The sequence below is a fragment of the Apiotrichum porosum genome (assembly GCF_003942205.1).
Source record: "Apiotrichum porosum strain DSM 27194 chromosome Unknown scaffold_16, whole genome shotgun sequence".
NCBI lineage: Eukaryota > Fungi > Basidiomycota > Tremellomycetes > Trichosporonales > Trichosporonaceae > Apiotrichum > Apiotrichum porosum.
Window position 1 is genome coordinate 296,076 of NW_021167123.1, and position 13,386 is coordinate 309,461.

General features: G+C 57.2%; 8 protein-coding genes across 8 annotated transcripts; 2 read left to right on the forward strand and 6 right to left on the reverse strand.

Annotated features, from left to right (window-relative positions):
- Positions 1 to 438: 438 nt before the first annotated feature.
- On the reverse strand, positions 439 to 1,068 carry EHS24_003419 (uncharacterized protein; the record flags this gene model as incomplete). Its single annotated transcript, XM_028619098.1, has 2 exons — positions 439 to 617; positions 687 to 1,068. 2 exons carry the CDS (start codon positions 1,066 to 1,068, stop codon positions 439 to 441), a joined length of 561 nt encoding a protein of 186 aa, XP_028472594.1.
- A 369-nt stretch (positions 1,069 to 1,437) lies between these two features.
- Positions 1,438 to 2,969, reverse strand: EHS24_003420 (uncharacterized protein; the record flags this gene model as incomplete). The annotated part of the gene is made up of 3 exons (XM_028619099.1): positions 1,438 to 2,534; positions 2,577 to 2,884; positions 2,926 to 2,969. 3 exons carry the CDS (start codon positions 2,967 to 2,969, stop codon positions 1,438 to 1,440), a joined length of 1,449 nt encoding a protein of 482 aa, XP_028472595.1.
- A 363-nt stretch (positions 2,970 to 3,332) lies between these two features.
- Positions 3,333 to 4,658, reverse strand: EHS24_003421 (uncharacterized protein; the record flags this gene model as incomplete). The annotated part of the gene is made up of 1 exon (XM_028619100.1): positions 3,333 to 4,658. One exon carries the CDS (start codon positions 4,656 to 4,658, stop codon positions 3,333 to 3,335), a length of 1,326 nt encoding a protein of 441 aa, XP_028472596.1.
- Positions 4,659 to 5,357: 699 nt separating this feature from the next.
- Positions 5,358 to 5,564, reverse strand: EHS24_003422 (uncharacterized protein; the record flags this gene model as incomplete). Its single annotated transcript, XM_028619101.1, has 1 exon — positions 5,358 to 5,564. One exon carries the CDS (start codon positions 5,562 to 5,564, stop codon positions 5,358 to 5,360), a length of 207 nt encoding a protein of 68 aa, XP_028472597.1.
- Positions 5,565 to 6,291: 727 nt separating this feature from the next.
- EHS24_003423 (uncharacterized protein) lies at positions 6,292 to 6,780 on the forward strand (the record flags this gene model as incomplete). Its single annotated transcript, XM_028619102.1, has 1 exon — positions 6,292 to 6,780. One exon carries the CDS (start codon positions 6,292 to 6,294, stop codon positions 6,778 to 6,780), a length of 489 nt encoding a protein of 162 aa, XP_028472598.1.
- Positions 6,781 to 8,525: 1,745 nt separating this feature from the next.
- On the forward strand, positions 8,526 to 9,225 carry EHS24_003424 (uncharacterized protein; the record flags this gene model as incomplete). The annotated part of the gene is made up of 2 exons (XM_028619103.1): positions 8,526 to 8,540; positions 8,878 to 9,225. 2 exons carry the CDS (start codon positions 8,526 to 8,528, stop codon positions 9,223 to 9,225), a joined length of 363 nt encoding a protein of 120 aa, XP_028472599.1.
- A 763-nt stretch (positions 9,226 to 9,988) lies between these two features.
- On the reverse strand, positions 9,989 to 11,068 carry EHS24_003425 (uncharacterized protein; the record flags this gene model as incomplete). The annotated part of the gene is made up of 1 exon (XM_028619104.1): positions 9,989 to 11,068. One exon carries the CDS (start codon positions 11,066 to 11,068, stop codon positions 9,989 to 9,991), a length of 1,080 nt encoding a protein of 359 aa, XP_028472600.1.
- Positions 11,069 to 11,725: 657 nt separating this feature from the next.
- Positions 11,726 to 13,337, reverse strand: EHS24_003426 (uncharacterized protein; the record flags this gene model as incomplete). Its single annotated transcript, XM_028619105.1, has 4 exons — positions 11,726 to 12,202; positions 12,252 to 12,534; positions 12,587 to 13,053; positions 13,110 to 13,337. The coding sequence occupies 4 exons, from the start codon at positions 13,335 to 13,337 to the stop codon at positions 11,726 to 11,728; spliced, it is 1,455 nt and encodes a 484-aa protein (XP_028472601.1).
- Positions 13,338 to 13,386: the final 49 nt, after the last annotated feature.

The window sequence follows — 13,386 nt, forward strand, 5'->3', positions numbered from 1 at the left end:
CTCTATCGTTTCTGTACATTGGTGAAAATGGACCTTTTCTCTCCCTGGAAGCACGCACCGATATTCGCCAAGACAACTGAGTGCACCAACAGCGCCGGCAAGAGATCGTGGGACTGGGCTCCACGGGGCTCGATTAGATCTCGGATTGTTCCGATGTTTGCATCTCACAGGCGCGGGATTCCATCCTTCCGTGCCGTCAACCGACGCGCCCGATGGACGCGTGGCTTGTCTGGTAACGCTGACAGGGGTGAATATGGTTCCCAGATTCGAGCTTGACAACGAGAGAAATGACTACAGGAGTGCATGAGTTGTTCCCTTGGGTTCCCGCTGCTTGCGGTGGTCTCGCCGTCCATTCCTTTGTTTACACAACCAGCAGGTGCCTGGCATCACCTCACACTGGAATCTTGAATCGTTCGACTGGAATTCCCAACACCCACATCAGCCGCGCGGGCTTTGCAATCGCTGCAGTACCTCTTTCGTGGACAGTACCTCGCCAAATCCGGCTGCGAGCGCGCGCAACGAGTTGGAATGCAGTGTCTGACTCTCGGCACCGCACGCGTCCGACGCGACCCACGTCTCAAACCCACGGTTGAACGCCGAGCGCGCAGTCGTCTCGCCTGGTCACGTTAGCCTTTTCCGAGCTCTGAGAGAGGCGGGTTGCGTGTGGCGGGTTATGGGCCACTCACAGCAAAAGTTGGTCAAGACGCCACACACGACAACCCGCTCGATACGGCGAGCACGGAGCGTCTCCTCGAGACCAGTGTGGATGAACGCATCGTACGTGTCCTTGTCTTGCACTTGTACGTCACTTGTGGCTGGAGGTAACAAGTCGGGGAGCAGGTGCCATGACTCGGCGAACCGGTGGATGGAGCCGTCAGGACCCCAGAAGCGGACGAGTTCAGAGACCTCGGCTCCACTCAGTTGTGCTGGTGTGTGTCCGTGTTGGGTGTAGACGACAGTCAGGTCGTCAGAGTGAAAGTGATCGATCAGGAGGTTGACGTTGGCAGTGATCGGGGCGGCGGATGTCGTAAAGTGCCGCTGCATGTCAATGACAAGAAGCGCTGTCATGTTGAGTTTGGTGAGAGAGGTACGTGAAGCGATCCTGCTTGGCGAGGTCGATCTCAGTTCGTGGCCTGGAGACACGACGTCATGGAAAGGTGGAACAAAGGCTTGGAATGCCGGCCCGGCCCGATTGTGATTGCGGGGCACCGTTACGTGCAACGTCAACAACTCATACCTACCTGCATGTACTGTATACCCCACGGTCTGTACGTCGGGACACGTCCTTTGTTGTGAAATGTAGGTGCGCTGTTTGGAGTACTTAGCGTACCACAGTAAACACAGGCTTCCTCCCAGAGCTATTAAACCTCGTCAATCAAATCAGGCCAGTGTTGTCCATACTCCTTGACATTTGGTTACATTTCGCTTAATGGGTGACTAGTACACGCCTGGGATGATCCTCCACTTAACCTGCTCCTTGTACTTGACCCAGTCCGCACCGTACTTCTCAGCACATCCATTGTCATCGCGTCGCTCACGGTGGATGAGCAGGAAACCGAAATATGCCGAGTAAAAGTAGGTGACCAGCATGCCCCACGGGGCGACACCTTCCTGAGTGACCTGGCGACCATCGAGCAGGGTCTGGACGCCCACACCGGCCAAGGCACTGCCTGCGGGAAGAATAGCGTATCCGGCAAGTCCTGTGGGGAGGCAGAAGGGCAGCGACTGGATCCAATCGCCAAAGTAGTTGATGTGGCGAGCTCGACCCCACCAACCGCCAGTCAGGAGCCTCGTGCCGCGCTGGGTCTGGATGAACGGCATGTCCTTGACCGACGGATGGTCCGGGTTCGTGCGGAAGCGGTTCTTCTGGCTGTTGGCGGAGCGGAAGATGAACAGGCCAATGCTGAAGACGGCGCCGATGGCTGCAATCTTGTTCCACCCCAGATGCACTGGGTAGACGCTGAGGTAGCGACACTGCGTCGAGTAGAGAAACGGCACCCAGACAATATCACCAAAGCTCAGCATGAAGCCGAGCCCGTCGGTGACAATGTCCATCATGCCCAGAATCCCAGACTCGAAGAACTGGCCTTCCAGCGCGTAATATGACTGGACAAGGGCCACAATGACGATGCTGTCACTCACGAACCCGTGCAGGCGGTACTGCTTTGCGATAAAGGCGCAGTCGAGGAGGATCCAGCCAGTCAGACCAGGACGCATTTCAAGCCAGGCCTTGACGTCGATTTCCCCAAAGAACGGCAGAGTCACGCGTGGGTTGAGTTCGCGGCCGATGTAGAAGTCGTAGATGACATTGCCAGTGTGCCCGCCCTTTGCCAGCTCACGCATTTCTGAGTTGCCAGCCTTGACAGAGAAACTCCTAAGGTAGACCCAGATGGAAATGGCGTACGACAAGAGGATGTTGCCGGTCAAAAGCTGGAGGTAGTTGTCGGTGATGAACGTCCAGACGGGGAAGGTGGCCCCGTAGATACATGTGCCAATGGCGCACGCCCCAAGTTCAACCACGGTCGCGTTGAAAGCTGGCGCTGTCAGTGTCTGGTGAACAAACAACAAGAACACACCATTGAACCTGTACTTGAGCGGCTTTCCAGACTCGCGCAGCTTGGTTCCCAGCGTCTCGTGGGCGGGCAGAACACGGTAGAGGACCAGGCTGAGGAAATAGTACGCGAACAGCCAGCCCGTCACCTCCCAGCTGAGGAACCCGTGAATGCCATTCTCAAGCCAGGGGATCTGGGACTTGAGCTTGTCCCAGGTGAGAGTCTTGATGTCGAGTAATGCGGGAGCGGGGCATCCCGAGACGTCGTTGCACCCAAAGTACAGCACGTTCATCAGAACGGGCAGGCCAAAGACGATGGCGGTGGCGCCCAGGCTGTTGCGGTCAATAACACCATCGCAGAACAAACAACGTACGGGCCCCCAAACTCGTAGCTGGGCCGTTCTGGTGAGCTTGCCATGTTGCTGGGGAGCTGGGGATGAGAACGGGAGAGTCGTTGAACCACGCTCTCGACGTGTTGCTCACGTCATGTTGAGGAACCATGCGCCGCATAGACATGCATCGATCCATCGTTCGATGATCGGCGTTTGGGAAGCCGCGGTAATCTCGCGTTTGGGCCCCGCATCTTGATTTCCAGGGCCGTGCTCAACTCATTAGCCGTATCGAGATGGTGGAGCTTTGCTGCAGTCTAGTTGAGGTAGTTACAGCGTGCTGAGGCAAGGCAGTGAGGATGTGACGTGAGGACGTCGGCGATGGCAAGCAGCCGTGGGGCCACAAGCAGCGGTTTCATACACAAGATGTACAACAGTGTGCCATTCACTTCCTACTCTTCGTCCTTCTTCTCCGCGGGAAGCGCCAACACGGGCTCCTTGGGAACCACGACACACTCCCTTCCAATCGCCTTGACACTCGACACGCCCGACAGCGACATTGTGAAGTCTAGCTCTGCCAGGATCCGCTCCATGACGGCCTTTGCGCCGTCGGCACCGTCAATTGCCAGGCCAAACAGCCATGGACGTCCCACCATGACCGCGTCAGCACCGAGCGCGAGGGCCTTGAACACGTCTGCGCCACTGCGGATGCCTGAGTCGAAGATGATCGGCACCTTGCCCTTCACAACACGCGCGATGGCATCTAACGCGTCCAGAGAGGCAATTGCGCCGTCCACCTGGCGTCCACCGTGATTGGAGACGCTGATACCGTCCACTCCGTGCTCGAGGGCGAGCAGGGCGTCGGCTGGGTGCTGGATACCCTTGAGCACGATGGGAAGGGTGGTCCAAGCGCGGAGCTTGGCAATGTCTGCCCACGTCAGGCTTGGGCAAGGGAAGGTGTCCAGGAAGGTGTCCACAGCCGCACGGGGTTGGCCCGAGAAGAGCTTGTCGACGAGGCGACCAGGGTAGTGACCGATGATGCTTGCAAGCGTCCAGATGGCACCGAGCGTGGGGCTTTGCTTGGGCAGGGCCGAAGCGACTTTGTTCTTGATACGGTCGTTGACCAGGTCGGTGAACACGGGGTCAGACGTGTACTGCGCGATACCCATGCCGCGTGCAAAGGGAAGGAAGCCAAGGTCCAGGTCCTTGACGCGCCAACCCATGCAGTGAGTGTCAAGAGTGACGACAATGGCGTGGGCCCCACACTTCTCAGCCCTCTGGACGAGCGACCGCGCAAATTCGTCGTTGTTGGACCAGTAGAGCTGGTACCACATGGGTGATTCGCCAAGCTCGGCAGAGGTGACCTCCATGGGCGTGGACCCCTGCGTTGAGAGGACCATTGGGATGTTGAGCGCCTTCGCCGCGCGGCCCACCGCACGTTCGGCTTGAGGATGCGCCATCTCCAGCACACCGATAGGCGCGAAGAGAAGGGGCGACGAGTACGAATGGCCGAACAGCTCGACCCCGAGTGAGCGGTTCTTGACATCCCGGAGCATGCGGGGGACGATCGGGTAGCGATCAAAGGCAGCCGTGTTGGCCTTGGCGGTGCGTTGCTGGCCAGCGGAACCCGCGACATACCACCATGCTTCTGGGGTGAGGTGCTTTTCTGCCTTGGCGGCGAGGAGGTCGGGCTCGACGGGAACGCGGGGTAGACGGCCGTATGCTCCATCAGCGTAGATGGCACCTTGGACGGCGCGTGCGTTGAAGGAGGAGGACATGGTGGATGAAGTGTGAATGGGAAGATGTGGACGCGATGGGAGTATATGGGGTGGACGTGCCGGACTACCAAGTAGCCGGTCCGAGCGTCATGGTCACCGGCCATCGCCGATCCCTTCTGCTCCGGCTGCTATATGCGTCGACCATCTGTTTACACATCTATTTCTGCCCTTGACGATGTACAGGGCGACTACGTGTTGCAGTAACACGCTGCTCCGCCACAAACGGATCTAGTAATGGTCGTTGGGCCGTCGTCCCTACGATTGATGAGGACGGACACTACCAACTCATGACGTCCTACATGACGTCGGTCCTCCTGCGTATTGCGTCCAGAAAGTGGATCTCTCATACACTGCCGCCAAGCCACCTGCGGCCACCTTCCTCTCATTGTTCTCGTGGCCTTGGGATAGGACTGGACGGTACTCTGGGACCGCTGATCCTGCTGGTGGCATCGGCGTCCCAAGCTTGCCCTGTGGTCCCAACCCCGCCTCGAAATCATCAGCTCGTCATGTTACCCGTATTGATGGGTCATAGCATTTGTGCAGCCTACAGCTCGTACTGCCGTATATGTCCCTTGAAGGGGTATGGCCATGCCATCATGCACAACATATCTCTGAGTCCTGACGTCAGCGCCGACTCCCGATTGCCACCTCCCACACACAACTCACACATACCAAACTGTCCTGTCTACTAGGTGCAAGCTAGGTGAAGGCGGCAAGCTTGCCTTGGATGGCCTGGGCTTTCTTGGCATCGCGCTCCGCCTCCTCGCGGAACAGGTAGACCTTGATAATGTCCTTAATGTCCTCGCCGTACATGACATAGATGATGGGAAGGATAAGGAGAGGGGCAATCGCGGATGCCCAGATAATGGGTGGCTGCTGAATCGAGGAAGTGACCGTGTCGAGCATTTTGGAAAGGATGGTGATATGAGAGGGGATGCAGGTGAGAGAGTGTGCGATAGAGCGAGACAGAAGGTGATCATGTAGTGCATGTGTCTGTATATACCGCCGACGCCCAGACGATCTGGTTGTGGCTGCGGACAACGGGCCAAGAGAAGTGCGTGTGAACAGCTGCGCCGGATGAGTATAAAGGTAAACGAGCTTCGTCACGTTTCGGTAACGATCTTGGTCGGGCTTGAGCCATGTCTCAGGCTTCTCGTCGTCCAAAGCGACCGCGAGAGGCGGTTAGCCAGGTGTGCCTCTAGGTTCGCGACGCCGCGGGTGTGCCAACATGCCAAACAGGGTGGCATGTGGATGGTATTTCTGGCTGGGCTTGCGTAGCGGTTAACGAGGCGCGATCGACAACGGGCGATGTTGTGACGTCATTGTGATGCATATATTGGGAGAGGATCGCCAGTCAGTGTGGGATCGACAGTGGTACAGTGGTACTCTGCATCGTTGAGATGGGTTCGTCATGCTCTGAGAGTTGAGCTACACTGCACGTACTGCACACCTGTAGCCATAGTACCATGCAATCGGACCAAAGCCGACACCGAGTCGAATTGGGTCAAGCGGAGAAGAGCGGCTCCTCTGGTTATATGGGGGGACCAAACAATGAAAGTTCAGGTTTCTAAGTCGATGCGGTCATTCATAAGCAACAGTTAGCGTTTCGATGGTTCTTCTTACCCCCAACAAAATGACCACCTCTGCCAACGGTCAAGCCCCGCGAGCCATTACCAAGGCCGACCATGCGCCACTCTTAGTTCTGAACAACGAGTACGCCATGGAGCTTTCCTACCAAACTCCCGAGCAGTTCACCGAGCTGCTGGACTCGGCATGGTTGACGCGGACGATCGGCAACAACGAGGCCCTGCTCGTTGCGTTTGACCAAGACTCCAAGTACGACAACCCCAACTTTGCATGGCACGCTGCCCGGGCACCCCGCTTTGTCTACATTGACCGCGTCGTCTCTGCAGTTCAAGGTCGTGGCGATGCGCGCCGGCTGTACGAAGACTTGAGGGCGCAGGCAAAGGCGGCAGGGCACACCAAGTTGGTTTGCGAAATCAACGTCGACCCACCAAACCCGGCGTCCACCGCCTTCCACGCGCGCTTTGGCTTCACCGAGGTGGGACGCGGTGTCCTGGCCAATGGCAAGACGGTGGGATACTTCGAGGCCCCCCTGTAGGTTCTCTTTTGCGACGCCTACGGAATGCAGCATTGAAAGCGCGTGGAGAGCAAGAGGGGGTGAGAACCGTTGAATGTTTGGAGCCTCGTAATGCTTGTGCCTAACTTTCTAATTCCCCTCGACACCACCAAGCTGCCGCTGCAAACCCACCCTAATGTGCTCCTACGAGAGGAGGGACAATTGGGTGGCTATTGAAGTCAGAATATTTCAATCACCGAACCCACACCTCGTCCAATTGTGTTCGTTAATTGAGGTAAGTATCCTTGGATACAAATAATCCAAGGATGTTTACCTCAATTACAAGAACACAGTTTGACAACATATTTTTAGCCGAACCACCACACTTGACGATATTGTGCAACGAAACGTAAATGAAAGATATTGTGCAACGACCGATATCGCGCAGCGAACGATATCATGCATCGAACGATCCTACTTACATGGCAGTTTAGTGACATCCGCGTAGGGGCTAACGTTGGTCAGGCTGGCTTAGCTCCCAATGTCATGGCGCAAACCAGAGCCAAGACCTACTGACCGGGGGGTTGCTGCTGCCTATCAACTTCACTCCGCCAGAGCGACTCAGTAGTGTCACAACATGGGTGTGCCTGTTCTGCATAGCAGCTAGACTGCTGGGGAGGGGCACTGACGGCCTGTGTTTGAGCTGGGACAATGCTGTCCAATCATGCCGAACGGAGGAAGGGGTCTGGGTTGAGCACAAGATCTGCCAAGCCCAACCGCCATCTTATCTAATACTCCGAGGCCGCATCCTGCCATGTCTTGACCCAATGACTTTTTTCGAGCTCCATACGACCGACATGGGAAATAGGTGCCAGGCGCCATTGGCATGCTTATACTCAAACCCAGAATGAACGAGGCGAGATCGAGGTCGGAGCGATGAAGAGGCAATTGCGCCACTGCAGTCAACCCCCACCTGCTACCCTATACATTCGAAGACAACGGTACACGATTCACGCCCACGGCTGTGACATGGATGTCACTCTATGCCTGTCGGCCGTCACGAACAGGTAAGAGAGTACCAGCGTCTCGGTCCATCAACTAGGTTATGTGTCTGCTTTGGCGCTGAGGTTGCTGCTATTGCTGTGCTGCTGTTGGCATCGCCATCATGGCAGTTATCGCTGGCGGCCACCTTTCCTAGGTTGTTCTTAATTTTCTGTATTTCTGCGGAAGACCATGTATATACCTGATGACTGCGGGACATATCTCAACCGAAGAAGACGGCTGTGCTGGCGTTACGAGCGTCTTGCCCGATGGGTAGGCCGTCGGGGCAAGGAGCTATCACTGAGCATCGCTGAGCCCAAACTGTGCACCAGTCGCGACATCCACAGGCCTTAGGCAGGGTAAACGCGGCCAGTGGCCCCCTTATCTCGTCCATGCCACGACACTGCCCAACGCCAGCCAAAGCCCTTCGGCGGTGTCTCGCCAGCCACGATGTATTTTAGGCCACACGGCAGGAGGCGGCAGCTGTGCAAGTAAGCATGGCAAGCGTCCCGTATGCATGCACTCGTCCATCGCCACTGCACTGCCACTCTGGGCTCGGACGGCCGCCGGACGATTGTCGGATCATGCACCATGGCCGCACATGGGGGAATACGTGGTCCCTGTGTGTCTGTGCGAGTGCCTGAGAGCAACCACCCATGTTGTTTTTCGTCACACAAAAACGTCGCCCTTGTCATTACTCCTTTATTACACACCCCTCCTCTAGCAACAACGCAGCTGACACCACCATGAGCTACCAGCAGGTGAGTACCTCTTTGTCTTCTCCTACGTGCACCGGAGGCAAGGCACGCGCCTTGACCCACATATCAGGTGTGGGAAGTCTGTCAACAGGGGACAGACTATGATCCGCAGGCCTCCGCAGTGTCACCGCGTCCACTTGTTCCACCTCGTCGAACGCGTCCACGACCCTTTGACATGACCACGACTAGTCTTTGCCGCATGTGTCAAGTGGTGGGCTATGTGCTCACTGCCTGACCTGCTTTGGGCAGCGGTGCCAGCCATGGTGCATCCAACTAGCGATCTGTCCTCGTCCCCACGCAACCTCAAGTCCCACCGTTCTCTCTCGCTGACTTGTTGCAGCAGCCCCCCAACGGCGGATACTATGCTCCTCAGGGATTCCAGCCCCAGCCTGGGTACGGCGCACCCGGCGCGCCTGGTGGTTACGGACAGGCCCCGTACGGCGACCCGCAGTTCCAGCAACAGCAGTTTGCGCAACCGCAGTTCCAGCCTCAGCCCCAGTACGGCGGCTACCCCGCCCAGCCTGCACCCGTTCAGCAGCCGCCCCCACAGCAGCAGCAGCAGAACGATGGCTGCTGCGACGGCTGCTGTGGCAACATGTGCAACGCGTGCGTCTCCGGTGCGGCGTTCGGATGCTGTTCCGCCATGGCGAGCCAGATGTGCAACGCCTGCTGCAACTCGATCTGTTAAGCCTTGTCTCTCTCGGCACAGACACCCAGGACACACGACACACGGGGCATGCGGCCGCATGCTTTCAAAAACCCGCATGTCTGGATATTGTCATATTTCGCACCTTCACCCACGCCCCCTTTATGCCCTCCGTGCGAGAGCCACTCTCGCGCACGTAGTAGATTCTAGATTCCCTAGATGTACCTGTAATGTTGGACGTCGGACAGAGGTACAGCGATCCAGAGCTTCAGAGCGACATTGACTGCTGATCGATGGCCATGTTGGCAGGCTTTCATAATGTGGTGCTGGTCAATGCTTGGACAGAGGACAGAATACAGGGAATGGCAAAGGAGGCTTATAAGCAAGCGAACGTGTTTGGAAAGGTTCAGTAGCAACGTTGAACACGGCGGTGTCTCCGAGAAGACAGTCCGGTCATGCCGTTGCTTGACTCTGAATTCAGGTTGCAACGCTTGTTCCCTGTAGTCATTGCTTGTTCAATTTTGCCTGTTCTCATCTGTTCTCCCTGCTGTCAGTTGGAATAACATTAGGATACTGATCAGGGACCCTCGCGCCGATACCTCGCGCCGATACCATGTCACTGATCAGAAATTGTTTGCTCTTGGGCGACGATTGCCGATCGTAGGCGAGCACAAGCACTTTTGAGACAGAGCAAGTATGCGGGGCCAATATACAGCACCAATGTATGGTATAGCAAGAATCTAAAGTCCGTCTCTCCACAGCGACTTGCACAAACGGGGTTTTGAACGGCTCCTCTCTTCCCCCATCACACAGGCTCCTGCTGCGTAGTGCAGTGGATTCCGCCACCTCCTGCAGCCACTCCGTCGATATTGATCATGACCACTTGCCTGCCAGGGTATGCCCTCTGCAGCACTGCTCTGGCGTTGTCGTCGGCGCGAGCGTCGCCAAACTCGGGCGCAATGACGGCGCCATTGCACACGTAATGGTTGATGTATCCAGCAGCGAAGTCGTCTTCACGCGAAAACGCGGGCCGCACATTGGTGGGGGCTTCAAGAACGACGACCTCGAGGCGCCTGCCCGCTGAATCTGTTGCGCTGCGCAGGATGTCCAGGTGCTGCTTGGTGACCTTGTGGTCGAACGACTTGGGGTCCGGATCGTAAGCGGCGAGGACGAGTCCTGGTCGCGGACACGTCACGTAGAAATCGCAGTGGCCGTCCGTGATATCCTTGCCCTTGATACCGGGGAGCCAGATGGTCTTTGTCACTCCCAAGAGATAGAACAGCTCCTCCTCCACATCCTTCTTGGTCCACTTCCGGTTCCGGTTCTTGTTGAGCACACTGCTCTCGCAGATGAACGCCGTGCCTTGTCCATCGACCACGATGCTGCCGCCTTCGACCACAAGGTCGCTCTCGAGCATCTCCACGCCAGCACGGTGGGTGACGACGGCAGCGACACCAGCGTCCCGCTTGTGCGCTTGCTTCTCACCCCAGCCGTTGAAGTTGAAGTTGACACCGGCCTTGCTCCCGCTTCCTGCGGCGGGGTACACGAACACGGGGCCAGTGTCGCGCATCCACAGATCGTCCAGGGGAGCAGTGACGAGCTCGACTGTGGGGCCGACAAGACACTGGGCGAGGTCGAGTTCCTCGGGACGCACGAGCATTGTCACTGGCTCAAAGTGCGCAATCGTCTGTGCGATGAGGGCCAAGTTCTGCTGCACGGTCGGCAGCAGGTCCCGACCCCAGATACTTTTGCTGGCACCGAATGCCATCCATGTGCGTCGGTGTGGGTGGCATTCGTCTGGCATGCGCCATCGCCGGTCGTCGTCCTGGGATTCGCCTAGAATGCGGTCGCCTAGGGAAGCCAGGTGGTCACGGAGGCGGGGCATTGAAGGGCGAGAGTGCGAGAGCGGGGTGGGGTGGAGTGAAATGAAGAAGCGTGGGGGGTTCAACTTGGGACGTGCTTGTACTTGACCCCAGTTCAAGCCACTCGCTGGAGTGCGATAGGGCAACAACGAGCCCCTCAGCGCAAGGCTCACGGCGGTAAATGGAAACGGGTAGACAATGGCAAACGGTGCAAAGGACGAAGGCGATGATGTAACGACACGTCTTCCCGCGATATGGGCCTTCCAGCTCGGAAAACTCCATAGACACTTTTCGAATGGAGGAACCCTCGGACCCCTCGGAAACAGACAGGTCTCAATACTTGGCAGCTCAGCACCCACATCATTTCATCGACATATGCCAATTCTCAAGGAGTACCCATATGGCAATGCTGTGAACCCTTTGGTGTCGTTTGCGGACCGGAACAAGACGCTGTAAAACCTTAACGGCTAACGACGGCTGGGGGCATCTGTTGTTGTCTTCAGCACTTTCGACATGCGAAATGACTCGTGGATGAGCATGTGGGCGGCACAGCTCTTGGCAGTACCGCGTGTCTCAATGCTCAGTCTGCCTGAGTGCACCACAAGCCACATGGTGATATTTCAAACTTGCACTGAGTCTGACAACGCCAATTAATCGGTCAAGTCTACAATGGGCCCTCTTTAAAACTTTCTAAACAACTTCCAGTCGCCTTGCCTATACCGCTTGGTGCCATACAGCGACACCGCGGCGGCAAAGTACGACACACCTGCAAACACGATGGCGTATTGAAAGGCCGCCGTGCCCGTGCGGTGGAGTTTATCCCGCGAGTAGTTTATCAACCAGATGGCGATGGGCTGCGAGACTGTCGCGGGCGCGACGATGCTGAACCACAGCACCGACAGCGCACTGGCCATGTCGCGGATCCCGACGAGGTCGGTCAGGAGCGCCTGGCAGGTGGACCAGAACACGCCCGTACTGGCGCCCAGGAAGAGGGACGCGACAGCCAGCACGGCAAACGAGTCGGCCACCAGCCACACGGCCAGACACGCGATCGACGCAAACATGGTGGTCGCGATGGCGCCGTTGAAGCGGCCCACGCGGTCGAGGACGAATCCCATGGACGGTCGACCGACCAGTTGGCCAACAGCGACCAAGGACTGGGAGATTGTTAGCACAGTCACAAAGCGGAGTATCACCACAACATACCTGTAATGTGGACCCGTCCTTTTGCGTGAGGCCGAGACCTTGGACTGCGTAGATGGGAATCGAGTAGATGCAAATAGCGTATGCGAATGAGATGAATGTGCCCCATAGGCACATGCAGATGAAGCCTGGGTTGCGGTAGAAGGATACTTGGAACGCGCGAAAGCGCACTTTCAGTTTGGTAGAGCGCGCTGAGTGGTGTGAGTGGTTGGACACAAAGGCAGGGAACAACCTACTTTTGAAGAACAAGATCGACGGCAAGAGTGCCGCAGCAGAAATGCAGCCACTGCAAGATTGTCAGCTACAGCGCTTGCGGCGGATAGCAGAACTGGACCCACTTGATCACACAAGCCCACTGACGGCCGACGGACTGAAGCGACAGGCGGGTAATGTTCGAATAGAACAGCGCTCCGCCACCGCTGCCCGCAGACACGAGGCCGACGGCAAAGGCGCGCTTCATGCCGAACCACTGCGTGACGATCGGGCCAGACACGACCATCGTGAGACCCAGTCCAACGGCAAAGAGGATACCTTGCGTGAGGTACAGCTGCCAGATCTGCTTGCTGAACCCGGCGAGGATCTGGCCCGCCACGACGCACACGGTCCCCAGGACGAGCGAGTAGCGCCAGTGGTACGTCCTCGCGAGGAAATTGCTCAAGGGAGCCACGGCCAGCGCAAGACTCAGCGACAGCGAGCCGATAAACGCAAAGTCGAGGTCCTTGGCGCCCGGAAAGTAGTTGTCCTCGAGGTCAAAGCTGAAGTAGATGCCAAAGGCAGTGTTGACGCCCCACGTCGAAAAGTTGAGCTGCGCCGGACGTCAGATACGTGTCTCTGTCTCTCGGTACTGTTGTGGGAGCTTACCAGAAACCCGCATAGCACAATGATCCAGCCATAGCCGCCATCGGGATAGTCGCGAGCGTCCTCGGGCTCTCGATCGAGGGGCACCGTGTCGAGGTCGGTCGATGAAGTCGACACATCCTCCACAATGGGCCCATCGCTTTGGTAAGGGTGGCGTTGCGTGGGCACCGACTTTTCGTCGGACGCCGAAACCAGTGACGTCGTAGTGATTGTTGTTGTGGTGGTGGTCATCTAGACAAGTGGGCGAAAGTATGGTATGGGTCTTGTCCTGTGGACACTG